The sequence below is a fragment of the Pipistrellus kuhlii genome, unplaced genomic scaffold, assembly GCF_014108245.1.
Source record: "Pipistrellus kuhlii isolate mPipKuh1 unplaced genomic scaffold, mPipKuh1.p scaffold_m20_p_2, whole genome shotgun sequence".
NCBI lineage: Eukaryota > Metazoa > Chordata > Mammalia > Chiroptera > Vespertilionidae > Pipistrellus > Pipistrellus kuhlii.
The window spans coordinates 46,798,698-46,814,568 of record NW_023425515.1 but is presented as its reverse complement, the minus strand read 5'-3'; the positions used below and the strand labels follow the sequence as shown (position 1 = coordinate 46,814,568).

At 36.5% G+C, this 15,871-nt stretch overlaps 1 protein-coding gene across 11 annotated transcripts in view; it reads left to right on the top strand.

Moving 5' to 3' along the window:
- Positions 1-15,871, top strand: part of SENP5 (SUMO specific peptidase 5) — a 48,527-nt gene that overhangs the window by 21,206 nt on the left and 11,450 nt on the right. For 7 of the 11 annotated variants that reach the window (XM_045583863.1, XM_036448557.2, XM_036448554.2 and 4 more), the window contains 4 exons: positions 3,004-3,109; positions 3,253-3,391; positions 3,654-3,701; positions 5,531-5,608. In XM_045583863.1, the coding sequence (XP_045439819.1) occupies positions 3,004-3,109; positions 3,253-3,391; positions 3,654-3,701; positions 5,531-5,608 (371 nt within the window). Of the gene's footprint in view, positions 1-3,003; positions 3,110-3,252; positions 3,392-3,653; positions 3,702-5,530; positions 5,609-13,345; positions 13,571-15,871 lie in introns of those variants that run through there. The other 4 variants (XM_036448559.2, XM_036448555.2, XM_036448560.2 and 1 more) reach the window with 3 other exon arrangements.

Genomic DNA, 15,871 nt, shown 5'->3' with positions numbered 1-15,871 from the left:
AGATTAGCTAATGTTTTGGAAGGAAAGAAATAGATTCCTTTGTCACAACATTCTAGATGGATTAAAAATTTAATTAGAAACAAGTAAATACATAAAAACTTGTACCCAATGTTCATAGCATCGTTATTCATAATAGTCAAGAAGTGGAAACAACCTAAATGTTTATTAACTGATGAATGGATAAATAGAATTTGGTATATCTACACAGTGGATTATTGTGTTATAAATAGAAATGGAATACTTAAATATGTTTCAGTGTGAATGAATTGAAAGTATGCTAAGTGAAAAATGCCAAATAAAAAGGCCACATACTGTAGGATTCTATTGATTTGACATGTCCAGAGTAGGCAAATATGTGGAGATAAAATTAGATTAATGGTTGCCATGGCTGGGGGGAGAGAGGAATAAGGAGTGATTACTAATAAGTTTCTCTGTGGGTTAATGAAAATGTTCTGGAATTAAGTAGTGATAATGGTTGCACAATTCTAAATATATAAAATCACTGAATTGTTCACTTTAAGAGGTCGAATTTTGTGGTGTGTAAATCATAGTTCAATAAAACTGTTAAAAAATAAGTACAAGGAACTATTTTAATAATCAAAGCATGATGGGAAACTCAATCAATAAAAATATACCAATCTAACTTCATAAACATTAAAAACTTGTATATGTGTATAACAAAACTCATAGGTGAAAGTTAAAGTTTTAGACATGCAATTGTCCTTTGATCCAGAAATTTGACTGTTCTGGCAACCAATAGAACAAAGATATGTGAAAGGTTTTAATTACTTAGAGAGCTAAAAATTAACTTTTAAATGGTCATCAATAGGGAATTGGTTAAAATATGGCATACCCATGTAATGTTGTTTTGAATTGACTTAGGTAAGAAATAACATGTATTGAAGGAAAAAAAGCAGATTCAAGAAGAGTAAATATAGCGTATTGTTTATATGTTTAAGAAAAACATGTTTATAAGGGCGTAAAGTTATAAAATAATTACAGGGTAATTGCCACTTCGTTTTAAAATATTTATGGTCATAATTTAGAAAAAAAAACCCTTAAAATTAAAGCTTCTTCCTGTTTGAATACTATAAAAATATTCATTCCCACTTTCTTCTAGACCATTAACGTGTTATTTTTACATTTAGCCACTTGGAAAAAAGTAAAATGGATCCCTGCCTCATTCTTTACACCAAGATGAATTCCAACTGTGAATAAAATAATTGGTCACTGGTTCTAGTACCATTGATTGATTCATCTTTTCCCCAGGGTCATGAGAGCCACCTGCCATTGGCTCTGTTTCTTTGCTAGCACTGTTCTGCTTTGATTGCTATTTAGTTTTATAATTTGGTGGGACTAGGCTCTGTTTCTTCTCTTGCTCCTTATTCGCTGCTCCCTTTTAATCCTTAAAAAGTTTAAAGGAATTTCTCACATTTTTGTCTCAAGAGGAATTTTGGATTTTTTAAAATTATAAACAAACCGTGGCTTTTAGTTGGTATTGTATTCATTTATAGATTAATTTATGGGAAATTGCATTGATTACAATATTTGTGTTTTCCTGTCTAAAAACAAAGAATTCCATTTATTGACCCATCTGTCCCTTATAGAATTTTATAATGCTTTTTACTTAGATTTTGCACAAACCTTAAGTTTATTCTTATATTTCATTATTTAAAAATGTTTTAATTGAATTTGATAGGATGATATTAACAAACTTACATAAGTTTCAGGCATATATAATACATCAGTACCTTCCTTTTGATTTCTGGCATATGTATTTTTTAGAGAACCAAGTGGTTGCATTTCTTATGTGCATAACACAACCTTTTTCCACTTTTAGGATGGGATGCTATTTCAATAAAAAACTGTCCAATTTAACTTCTTTTTAAAAAAATATATTTTATTGATTTTTTACAGAGAGGAAGGGAGAGAGATAAGAGCTAGAAACATCAATGAGAGAGAAACATTGACTAGCTGCCTCCTGCACAACTCCCACTGGGGTTGTGCCCGCAACCAAGGTACGTGCCCTTGACTGAAATCGAACCTGGGACCTTTCAGTCAGCAGGCTGACGCTCTATCCACTGAGCCAAACAGGTTTTGGCATGTCCAATTTAACTTCTAAAATAATACCTCAGCTTTTATTTTTTAAATTATTACCTTTTGTACTTGCAGGATGGACTATAATTTGAACTGTAGTTTTTTGTTATTTTTTCCTCCCCTAATATTTTGTCCTTTGCTTCTTGGTCACATTGAAATTTTAGTTCTTTTGAAGTAAAAGAAATTGTATTCCAAATGCACTTTTCCTTTTTGGTTCATTAGTTTGGTGATAGCAAGAATAATAGACCTGGCCGGGACCGGTTTGGCTCAGTGGATAGAGCGTCGGCCTGCGGACTGAAGGGTCCTGGGAGGCATGCCGGAGGAAACTGATCAGTTATTCTCTCTCATCATTGACCTCTCTCTCTCTCTCGGAAATAAAAATAAAAAATAAATAATTTTTTTTAAAAGATTTTGTTGTTGTTAATCCTCATATGAGGGGTGGATGGTAGAGAGAGACATCTAGTTGAGAGAGGTACATTGATTGCTTGCCTCCCGCACTTACCTGCAACCCAGGTATGTGACCTTGACCAGGAATTGGGCCGATGCTCTAACCCAGTGGTCGGCAAACTGTGGCTCGTGAGCCACATGCGGCTCTTTGACCCCTTGAGTGTGGCTCTTCCATAAATACCACCTGCGGGCATGCACGTACAGTGCAATTGAAACTTCATGGCCCATGTGCAGAAGTCAGTTTACAGCTCTCAAAAGAAATTTCAATCGTACTGTTGATGTTTGGTTCTGTTGATTAATGAGTCTGCCGGCCACTGCTCTAACCAATAAGACACACCTGCCAGGGCAAAGATTTTTTAATAGTATGACATATGTAGTACGATAGGTTAAATATAGGTTAAGTATTGGGAGAATGCTGAAAATGGTTTTTCCACCTTAATCTTTCTTTCTTTATTTAAGGATTCCTAGATGAGGTTATGAAGAAGTATGGCAGTTTGGTTCCACTCAGTGAAAAAGATGTCCTTGGAAGATTAAAAGATGTCTTTAATGAAGACTTTTCTAATAGGTTTGTCTATGATGCTTAAGTTAAGCCCTTGACAATAAAATTTAGCATACATAACTTTTTCTTGATTAAAATAAGATACTTTAGTAATAATTTGAGTAGAACTCATGTTTTTAATTTTCTATTTAAAAATCTTTCTGTTTCAGAAAACCATTTATCAATAGGGAAATAACAAACTATCGGGCCAGACATCAAAAATGTAACTTCCGTGTCTTCTACAATAAGCACATGCTGGATATGGATGATCTGACGACACTGGATGGTCAGAATTGGCTGAATGACCAGGTTAGTGTATTGTAGGTTCTCATCATGGAAAAGTTGCAAAGGATGTTGGACAACAAAATATAATTAATAACGTCTGTGTTGGCCTTATTGTTATCTTTTGGAATCAAGAATTCTTTATTCCTTATTGAAGTGACTCATTCTCTAACCCCACTGTCCGAAGGTATGATTACTGTTAGCAGTATCAATGTGTTAATTCATTTTGAGTGGGATGTTCTAAATTGTATAGGATTAGTAAGCTGCTTTTATGTTGGCTTCTTTATAGGTCATTAATATGTATGGTGAGCTGATAATGGATGCAGTCCCAGACAAAGTAAGTGAAAACTTACTCTTCTTTAGGAGCAAGAGCCCTTGTATATTAAAAACAAACAAACACTTTATATAATTATGATATTGCTTGGATTTTTTTAAAAAGGATTAATTTTGTCTTGATCAGATGCTAGGTTTGGGCTTATGTTCTACAAAATCACTTCTGCATAGAAAGTCATGACTGCTGGTGTTTCCTACTATTTGTTTCAAAGTAGATATGGTTATCTTTTTTTTTTTTTTTTTTTTCTTAATCCTCACCACAGAGGATATTTTTCCATTGATTTTTAGGGTAAGTAGAAGAGAGAGGGAAAGACAGAGAGAAATATTAATATGAGAGAAACACACCTATTGGTTGCCTCCTGCATGAGCCCCGACCAGAGCCAGGCCAGGGAGGAACCTGCAACCAATGCCCTTGATTAGAGTCGAATCTAAGACCTTCAGGCCACAGGCCAATGCTCTATCCACTGAGCCAAACCAGCTAAGGCTGATTGTTGATATCTTGAGACGGCTTTTTCTTAGTGGAAGATACACAAAAGGGACTATTTACTTTAAGCTTTTAAATTTAACTTAGTTTTACTATCTTTTAAAAGTGGTAAAGTAGTATTTAGCTTCATTTTATTTTGGATTAATCGTTGATACTCAGTTCAAATACAAACTAAATTTTAAAATTTCCTTATCTTAGTTACATATTAAAACTATTCTTAAAATGTAATATATTAATTTCTTTCTGAGTACTACTCAAATTGCTTAGTGAGTAGCCTTTGATTTCAACAATCAAAACTTTTCGAAATACTTTATAAACTTTTGAAAGTCTAACAGATTAACAGATAATGTAATGAATATCAGATTCCAACACTATTTATGAATATAGACAAAATGTCATAACTTTCCACTTAGAATCGCAAATATGTTTTATCATGAGGCTAATCTGTCAGATTGCATTCCAGATTCTGATGAATACAAAGTGTGAGACTCACTGCTCTAGAAATAGCTACTGTAAGTTCTTTTAAAAACCTGTATCTTAAGCCACATGGTTCTCAAAATAAATGTGCATCAGAATCCTCTGGTTTATGAAACCAGATTGCTGAGCCTCAACCTCAGAGTTTGTGCTTCAGTAGGTCTAGGGTAGAGTCTCAGAATTGCATTTTGGCAAGTTCCCAGGTGATGCTGATACTTGTGTTTTGGTGACCACATCTGAGAAACTCAACAGGAAGAGAACAGTTGTATCATTTCAAGTGAGTCAAAGTTTCTGAGAAAACATTTAAGACCACAATTGTTTACCGTCTCAGGTGGCCTGATACTAATTTAGAAGCCAAAACTTTGAAGCCATGGATGCAGGACATGATACTCCATATGACTGGAATAATTCTTTCAGTGCTAGAAATGATTAAGCTATGGCCTTTTTATAGTTGTTATGACAACAAGAATTTCCAAATTCACATTCTTCATATGAGGTTAGTTTTGTAATCCATACCCTTTAGTTCAAGGTAATTATTACCTCATTCTTTCATAGCTTCTTTCAACTTGATCACCTGATTTGGAGAAATCTGTCAGGTTGCTTGTCTACTTGATTGGATTCAGGTAATCTATTTACTGTCCATTCCAGTTCTAACTATAGACCACAGCTGTAAGGTCATTCTAATGAAAATTTGAGTAGAATCTTCTGAGAACCATGCAATGTATTTTTTTATATTTTGGTTATTTTAAAGAAGAAACTTCCCCTCACTTTTTTTGTTTATCTTATATTCAAGGAGTTTAAATTTCCTTTTTTTTTTTTTTAGTTAAACCTGGGCCTAATATAATGTGGGTGCTTGTATTTGATGTCTCTTCTAGGTTCACTTCTTCAACAGCTTTTTTCATAGACAGCTGGTAACCAAAGGATATAATGGAGTAAAAAGATGGACTAAAAAGGTATTCTCTTTTTTCTAAATTTGTAATGCAGATGATAATCCACTTTGAGTGGAAGTATACGAACTTTATTACCAATGTGATGTTAATTAGAAACAGACTTTTTTTTTAATTGATTTTTTACAGAGAAGAAGGGAGAGGGATAGAGTTAGAAACATTGATGAGAGAGAAACATCGATCAGCTGCCTCGTGCACACCCCCTGCTGGGGATGTGCCTGCTGCCAAGGTACATGTCCTTGACCGGAATTGAACCTGGAACCCTTCGGTCCATAGGCCGATGCTCTATCCACTGAGCCAAACTGGTTAGGGCTAGAAACAGACTTTTAATGTGAAAGTTTTTTGTTGTTTCTTTTAAATCTTGCTCAAAAAATAAGACACTAGTAAAATTGAGTCTATCCCCTTGATTGGAATGTACTGTTGCTGAGCCTCAACCTCAGATTTGGTCTTTAGTTAGGTCTAGGGTAGAGTCTCAGAATTGCATTTAGTAAGTTCCCAGGTGATGCCGATGCTTATGTTCTGGTGACCACATCCGAGAACCTCAACAGGAAGAGAACAATTGTATCATTTCAGGTAACAAAGCACTGGCAGAAAGTTAATGGTTTGCACTACTATTAGCTTAATGTGCAACTTGGACAAGACAGTTTGGGCTATAGATTGCTTATTTATCAAAATGATAAATCAGAGTAATCCTTAAATCACTTTGTCTTTTTAGAAGATATATATTTTTATTGATTTCAGAGAGTAGGGGAGAGGGAGAGATAGAAACATCAATGACGAGAATCTGATCAGTTGCCTCCTGCAGACTGCCTGCTGGGCATCAAGCCCGCAACCCTGGCATGTGCCCTGACTGGGAGTCAAACTGGCGACCTTTTGATGTTTCTCTCTCATCTATGTTTCTAGCTCTCTGTCCCTCTCCCTTCCTCTCTGTAAAAAAATCAATAAAATATATATATTTTAAAATATTCCTATAAAAAAAAATAAAGTGATTCACACTAATTTTGGGGTTTCCCCGTGCCTGTAAAAGTTATGTTCACATTATACTGTAGTCTATTAAGTGTGCAATAGCATATGTCTAAGAAAACAGTGTACATGCCTTAATTAGAAAACACTTTATTGCTAAAAAAAAAAAAAAATGCTGACCATTCAGGCCTGTTGAGAAATGGCACCAATAGACTTGCTCAATGTAAGGTTACCACGAGCCTTCAATTTGTTAAAAAAAAATGCAATATTTGCAAAGCACAGTAAAGTGAAGAGCAATGAAATGAAGTATACCTGTACACTCATGGAAAATTAAACATGAGAGAAAAGGACTAAAATCAAGTATGCAAGTCATTTCATTAAATAGAATGAATTAAATTATTCTGTCCTCTAGATCCTTTCAGATTGGATTAAGTTACTAAATTCATCTATATGTTATATATAAGAAATAAAATAATATGAAAAAGAAAGGTTGAAAATAAAGCAACAGTTAAAGAGGTAGTAGGCGATTGCAAAACAGAAGAAGGAAGTCACCAAAAAACACACACACAAAAAAAGGATTAGCATTATTAAGAGCATTTGAGGTAGAATTTAAGGTGAAAAGTAAACTATGATAATTCCAATATTGTAAAAGTGTAAAGATTGCTAAAATAACAGTATTGGGAGATATATATACTAGATCTTTATACCCCTCAAAAAGAAAATATACATTTGTTCCTTTAAGAAACATTTGTAAAAATTGATTGTATACTTGGCTACAAAGTACATATTTCTTGATCACAATTCAATCTAATTAAAATAAATAATAAAAAGTGGTTTAAATCTTAATAATTTGAAGATTTTATAGATGCATACATTACTAGATATGGCCATGGGGTTCAAAAGAAAATAAAAAAGTAACTTATACGGTTTGGCTCAGTGGTAGAGCATCGGTCTGTGGACTGAAGGGTCCCCGGGTTCGATTCTGGTCGGGGTTTGTACCTTGGTTGCGGGCGCGTCCCCGGTGGGGGGGGTGCAGGAGGCAGCTAGTCGATGTTTCTCTCTCATCAACGTTTCTGGCTCTCTCTCTCTCTCTCCCTTCCTCTCTGTTAAAAATCAATAAAATTTTAAAAAAAAGTAACATATACAAACTGTCTAGAAAGGGATGGAAAGGGGAGTATATCTTACCAACTACTATGAAAAGCTGTTTTGAGGAGAAAGTTAATGGCCACAAATGCCTTTATTATTAAGGAAAAGTGAAAAATAGAAGAATTAAGTAAAATTAAATTACAGAATGACTAAGGATTTAAATGCAACAAAAATGAAATAGTGAAAGTAAGAAGAGAATCCGTAAGATCTTTTAAAAAACAATGTCAGCATAGTGAAGTCTATTCTCTATACAACTTAAAACTCAGATGCTATAAACAAAATTAATTCAATTACACAAAAAGAAATAATTTTGCATTTAAAATAGGAGCAATGTAAAAGGACAAATAAACTGGGACAAATATTTGTAACTCATATCACAGAACTAATTTTCTTTTTTTCTTTATGTATTGATAGAGAGGAAAGGGAAGAGAAAGAGAGATAGATTTGTTGTTCTACTTACTTATGCATTCATTGGTTGATTCTTGTATGTGCCCTGACCAAAGATCAAACCCTCAACGTTGGCATATTGGGATGATGCTCTGACCAATCAAGCTACTTGGCCAAGGCCACAGAACTAATTTGCTTACTGTATAAAGGGCTTTTTGTACAAATCAATAAGAAAAGACCCCACAAATAGTAGAAAAATGGGTGAATTATATAATTGAAAGTTTTAAAGTTTATTATTGAGTTCTGGATATAAGTCTTCTGTCAGATCTGTTTCGTGATTGTTTTCTTTTAGTCTATGGCTTTTTTACTTATTTTCTTAACCATATCTTTTGATGAACAGAGATTATAAATGTTGATGAAACCTAATTTACCATACTTTTTCTTTTATAGTTATTGCTTTGTATAACCAGTCTAAAAAAATACTTGCCTCTGATGTTTTCTTTAGATAGCATTAAAGTTTTTAGGTTTTATATTTATATCTCTAATATATCTAAATTTTGGTATAAGAAATGAGGTAGAAATCAAGGTTCTTTCCACCCCCTTCCCACTCCCATATGGATATCCAGTTGTTCCAATGTTATTTACTGAAAAGACTTCTCTTTCCCAGTTAATTGCTTTGGCAACTTTGTAGAAAATCAGTTGATCATATATGTGTGGTCTATTTCTGGACTTTATGTTCTCTTACATTGATCCATTTGTTCTTATGCTGGGTATTCCTCAGCCCTGCCTGCACCGTCTCCAATTTGGGATCCCTCGAAGGATATCCTACTGCGGGTTTACAGGGATTGGGCTTAAACTGGCAGTCAGACATCCCTCTCACAATCTGGGACTGCTGGCTCCAGCCGCTCACTTGCCTGCCTACCTGCCTGATTGCCCCTAACCACTCTGCTAGCCTGTTCGCCCCCAACTGCCTCCCCTGATGGCCTGCTCACTCCAAACTGCTCCCCCTCCTGCTGTCCTGATCACATCCAACTGACCCCCACTGATGGCCTGCTCACCCCCAACTGGCCCCCCTGCTGGTCTGCTTACCCCCAACGGCCTCTTCTGTCTCATTCTGGCCTAATCACCCCCCTCTCCCTCCCCTCACTCCCCCCCCTCCCTGTCTCCCGCCCCCCGTGACCCAAGGTCCCAGCTCCTCCTTTTTCTTTTTTCTTTTTCTTTTTCAGTGCCTCCTTGAGTGGAGGCCAGGGCCAGCTGAAAGCAAGTATCTAGGATTTATTGACCTTATATAATTGAAGCTTTGTAGCCTTGAGCAGAGGCCAGGGCAGGTGGGAAGCTTGGCTTCCTCCATTGCCAGGGCAGCCCAAGCCTCCTGCTTGCTCCAGCTCTGTGGCCGGCCACCATCTTGGTTGGGTTACTTTGCATACTCACTCCTGATTGGCTTCTGGGTGTAGTAGTAATGGTTAATTTGCATGTTTCTCTTTTATTAATGTAGATCATACTAACGTGATCACCGTATGTTAAAAGTATGTCTTGAAATAAGTTTAAGTTGGCCAGCTTTATCCTTCTTTTTCCAGATTGTTTTGGCAATTCAGGTTCTTTGCATTTTTCATATAAATATTAGAATCAGTTTGTCAATCTCTTTTTGGTGTGTGTTTTTTTAATTTGCTGAGTTATTATTGGTATTGTATTTAATTTGTATGTTCATTTGTGCAGAATGGCTACCTTGACAATATCAAATCTTCTAATCCATGAACTGGCATATTTTTCATTTGTTTGCGACTTTAATTTTTCTCAGCAATATTTTGTAATTATTTTTTCTTTTATTTAATTCTCTCCTGAGGATATGTATATATGTTTGTTTGTTTTTGTAAATATATTTTATTGAGTTTTTACAGAGAGGAAGGGAAAGGGATAGAGAGCTAGAAACATCGATGAGAGAGGAACATCGACCAGCTGCCTCCTCCACACCCCCTACTGGGGATGTGCCCGCAACCAAGGTACATGCCCTTGACCGGAATCAAACCCGGGACCTCTCAGTCCGCAGGCCAACGCTTTATCCACTGAGCCAAACCGGTTTTGGCTGTATATGTGTTTTGAGGATATATTTTTATTGATGAGAAAAAGAGCAAGAGACAGACATAAGAGAGAGAAACATTGATTCATTGCCTCCCATATGCAAGGGGATCGAACCGGCAACCTGGTTATGTGCCTGGACTTTTTGGTGTATAGGATGATGCTCCAACCCACTGAGCCACCCAGCCAGGCTATTTTGTAATTCTTAGTGTACAGGACGTGTACATGTTTTTAAAATGTATCCGTAAACATTTATATTTCTCAAACTGCTATAAACAGAATTAAAACATTTTTATCTTTAATTGTGTACTGATAGTAAGCAGAAAAACAGTTGGTTTCTATATGTTGAGCTTATATGCAGTGACTTTGCCAAATTCACTCACTGGCTCTCGGAAGTGTTTTTGTGGATTCTGTAGGATGTTCACAGGAAGAAATGTTTGTAAGTAGTGACTTTTCTTTCTTCCTTTCCAAACGATATGTTATTTTTTTTTCTTACTGCTAGGACTTCTAGGACACTGTTGGGTGGAAGTAATGAAAGGACATCTGTGCCTTGTTCTCAGTCTTAGGAGGAAAGCATTGAGTCATCTAACAGTTATGATGTCAGCTGTAGGTTTTTTTGTAGGTGCTCTCTATTAAGATAAGGAAGTTTTCTTCAATTCTTAGTTTGCTGACAGTTTTTAATAATAAAATGGATGTGCAGTTTTATCAAATGGTTTTCCTGCATCTGAAGAGAGAAATTTATGGTGTCTTGTCTTTATTTTTTTAAATGCGCACATATATATGTGTGTGTGTGTGTGTGTGTGTGTGTGTGTGTGTGTGTGCCTCTTTAATGTGGTTCATATACATATACATAATGTGTTACATAGACTCTTTTCTATGTACATGCATGCATCTATTTTTTTTAATGCGACTCAGATTGAAGGAGCAGCACTTAATCTTAAGACATTCCAGTCTCAGGGCCACATGATCGTTCTTGAAGCCTCAGCTTGGTCATGACATAACTTCAGCTCTGTTTCCAGCGCATTAATTAAAGCAGAGCTGGGAGGCTCATTTGAAGCCACATGGCAATAGGCAGTTCTGTATAATTCTCTTGTAGGGAGAACTACAAATAATTGGAATCAATACAATGTAGGGAGACAAAAATATGCACATGAAATAAACTCAGTGTTTTATTTTTTAAAATATATTGTTTGGGATCAATGCAATCTGCCACACACATTTTAAAAAATATATAGTTGGCATACAGTATTATATTTGTTTCTGGTGTACAACATAGTGAGTGATTCAATACTATATACCTTATGAAGTGATCACCATGATAAATCTTGTAAACATCTGTTGCTTTACTTAGTTATTATGATATTATTGACTCTATTCTCTGTGCTGTACATTATACACCTGTGGCTTATTTTATAACTGGCAATTTGTACTTTTTAATCCCCTTCACCTTTTTTGCTCATCCCTCTATTTCCACCCCACCCTCCCACCCCCCTCTGGAAACCATCAGTTTATTCTCTGTATCTGTGAGTTTGTTTAGTTTTTGTTTGTTCATTTGTTTTATTTTTATTTACTTTTTTAAAATATATATTTTATTGATTTTTTTACAGAGAGGAAGGGAGAGAGCGAGCTAGAAACGTCGATGAGAGAGAAACATCGACCAGCTGCCTCTTGCACACCCCCTACGGGGATGTGCCCACAACCAGTGTACATGCCCTTGACCGGAATCGAACCTGGGACCCTTCAGTCCGCAGACCGACACTCTATCACTGAGCCAAACCGGCTTCGGCCATTTGTTTTATTTTTTAAAGTCACTATATAAGTGTAAGCACACAGTATTTGTAATTTTATGTCCAGCTTATTTCACTTAGCCTTATACCCTCTATGTTCAAATATGTTATCATAAATGATTAGATTTCTTTTTCTTGTTGTGGCTGAATAACATTCCAGTGTGTGTATATGTGTGTATGTGTTTCACATCATCTTTATTGATGGACACCTAGGTTGCTTCCATATTTTGCCTGTTATAAGTAATGCAGCAGTGAACATGGGTGTCTTTTTGAATTAGTGTTTTCAGTTTTAGATCAATTGTCACAAATGGAATTGTTGGGTCACATGGTGGTTCTATTTTTAAATGTTTGCAGAATCTCCATTCTATTTTCTATAGTGATGTACCAGATTTCAATCCCTCTAACAGTGCACTAGGGTTCCCTTTTATCTACATCCTCATCAACATTTAGTCTTTTCTTTTTTACTTTATTAAAAAACTGAGGTTAGCCCTTTATGGTTTGGCTTAGAGGATAGAGCATCAGCCTACAGACTGAAGAGTCACAGTTCAATTCTAGGTTGCTGGCTTGATCCCCAGTAGGGGGTGTGCAGGAGGCAGCCAATCAATGATTCTCTCTCATCATTGATGTTTCTATCTCTCTTCCTCTCCCTTCCTCTTTGAAATCAATAAAAATATTTTTAAAAATACTGAGTTTATTTCATGTGTTTATTTTTGTTGCCCCACCATTTCTATTTGTCTGACCTTCACTGCTATTGTGTCCTATTGTATCATTTCATACATAGTTAGAACCAAGAAAGGGTGGAGTTTCACTTTAAAGCGAATCAGGCAGTTTGGACAATACATTCTTGGCAATGGAACCTGGACAACATTTATCAGACAGGGTAGGGAAAGTTCTCACTGCATTATGAAAAGGACAGCCTGATAGCAACTGTTTCAAAAATGAAGTAAGATGGAAAATTTTAACAAACTGTTTAAACTATTCTCTTAAAAAAAACTTACTAAAGAAATTAAAAAAAAAAAAAAAAGAAGAAGAAGAAGAAGAGTAAAGAAACTCCTCCACTGCCAGAGACCTTGGCCAGACTCCTGGTTAGTCATCTGGAAGCAATTCACATCCCTGATGCACTTGGCTTCCACTTTGGGAAAAGAACCACCTTTTTCTGTTTGTTCATATTTTTACTTTAAGATCATCTACTGAACTCAGTCTTTTTAATGTTTTAGGATTTTTCCTATTTTCTTGAAGGATTCTTGACCTTTTGATTTTGGTGTTGATGGTTTTAAGTCTTTTTCATTAGGGTTTGATTTTTGGCCGGAGTATCTCATATAGATTTCTTTACTAGAGTTTTTTCTTCAGCTTCAGAGGAAGGGAGAGGGCAAACCGGCTTCAGCTTCCTCATCCTCAACAATCTTCTTTCTCCTCTTAGTCATCCTCATCTTCAGCAGCAGTAACTTTGATCTTTTTCTGTGGAACCTTGCTACCTCTTCCGGGGGCAGAACGCTTAGCAGACACACTTAGGAGTTTCATTTCCTCCTCTCATCTTCTGACTCTGCTTCTGACTCCTCCACAGCTACTGAAGTGCTCTCCACTAATATGCATAGGCCCTGAACCGCACTTCACCCATAAAACAACAGGTGGCATTTTTTTTTAATCTTTTTTTTTTTAAATATATTTTATTGATTTTTTACAGAGAGGAAGGGAGAAAGATAAGAGAGCTAGAAACGTCGATGAGAGAGAAACATCTACCAGCTGCCTCTTGCACACCCCCTACTGCGGATGTGCCCGCAACCAACGTACATGCCCTTGCCCGGAATCGAACCTGGGACCTTTCAGTCCGCAGACCGACGCTCTACCACTGAGCCAAACCGGCTTCAGCTTTAATAAATCTTTATTGTTCATATTATTATGAATGTTCCTCATTTCCCCCCCCCCCTCCATTGCTCCCCTCCAGGTGGCATTATTTCAAAGCCACAGACATTTCCAAAGTTGCCAGTGTTACTTTAATTGGACTGCCTTCATAATTCATTCTCTGCTTCAACAATGTGCAATTCATCCTTTGCACCAGCCCCTAAACTGACTGTTCCTAAAGATAATTGTTTTCCAGAACCATAGCATTATGGTAGAAAACAGTGCTTGATATGATTTCAGTCTTAAATTTATTGAAACTTTCTGTGGACTAATATGTGATCTATCCTGGAGAATGTTTCCTGTGCACTTGAAAAGAATGTGTGTTCTGTTGTTTTTAGATGTAATGTTTTGTATATACTTATTAATTCATGTGGTATAATGTGACATTTAAGGCCAGAGTTTCCTTGTTAGCTCTTTTTCTTTTTTTAATTATGGTTGTATGTTGTTTTTTTAGATAGAGAGGAAGGGAGAGGGCAAGAGAGAGAAACATCGATGAGAGAGAAACATGGGTCGGCTGCCTCCTGCATACATCCTACTGGGAATCAAAGCCACAATCCCGGCATATGCCCTGTCCAAGAACCAAACCAGTGACCTCTTGATACATAGGACAGTGCTCCACCCATTGAGCCACACTGGCCAGGCTCCTTGTTCTTTCTATTCATTGTTGTGAGGTGTTAAAGTCCCTACCATTGTTATTATATTACTATCAATCTCTTCCTTTGTTCCAGTTAATATTTGTTTTATGTATTAGTTGTTCCCATTTGGGGTGCATTGATGTTTACAAGTGCCCTATCATCTTGTTGGGTTGATCATTATATAATGCCCTTCTTTGTTCAAAGTTTATTTTCTATTATTAGTATTGCTACTCTAGCTTTCTATTCATTTTCATTTTCATGAAATATGTTTTCAGTCCCTTCATGATGTGTGTCTTTAGTTCTGAAGTGGGTGTTTTGTAGGCAGCATAGATATGGTTCTTACTTCACTCTTTTTTTTTTTTTTAATCCTCAGCTGAGGATATATTTTTAGAGATTTTAGAAAGAGAGGAAAGGAGAAAGAGAGAAACATCCATGTGAGAGAGAAACATCGATTGGTTGCCTCCCGTACACACACCAATGGAGGATTTAACCCGCAACCTAGGTATTTGCCCCGACCTGGAATCAAACCTGCATCTTTTGGTAAATGGGATTATGCTCCAACAACTGAGCCACCCAGCCGGGCCGATCACTCTTAATTGTGTGTGTGTGTGTGTGGTGTGTGTGAGAGAGAGAGAAAATTAATATATTAGAAAAAAAGAAGAAAAACATCTGGAAAGATACACACTGAAGTTTTATCTTTTTATCTGTAAGTTTCTAATTTTTATTTTTTAATTTATTTGAGAGGAAGGAAGAGGGAGGGAGGGGGAGAAGGAGGAGAGGGAGAGAGAGAGACAGAGACAGAGACAGAGACAGAGACAGAGACAGAGACAGAGAGATAGGTTTGCCCACATGCGCCTCCACTGGACATGCGCCTGACTGGGAATGACACCCACAGTTCTTCAGTGTACGGGAAGGATGCCGCAACCGAGCCACCCCGGCCAGGGCTAATTCTTATGTGAAAAATTGTTTCTATAATTTAAAAAGTTTGGTATTTTTCCCCTCTTGTTTTTTTATTGAGGGAAAATTGTTATATAACATTATGTAAGTTTCAGGTATGACATCTGTATACATTACAAAATGATTGCCATAAAAAATTTAGTAACTGCCGAAACCGGTTTGGCTCAGTGGATAGAGCGTCTGCCTGCGGACTGAAAAGTCCCGGGTTCGATTCCGGTCAAGGGCGTGTACTTTGGTTGCGGGCACATCCCCAGTATAGGGTGTGCAAGAGGCAACTGATCAATGTCTCTCTCTCATCGATGTTTCTAACTTTCTATCCCTCTCTCGCTTCCTCTCTGTGAAAAATCAATAAAATATATATTTTTTAAAAATCTAGTAACTATCCATCATCACACAATTGATCTTTTCACTCATAT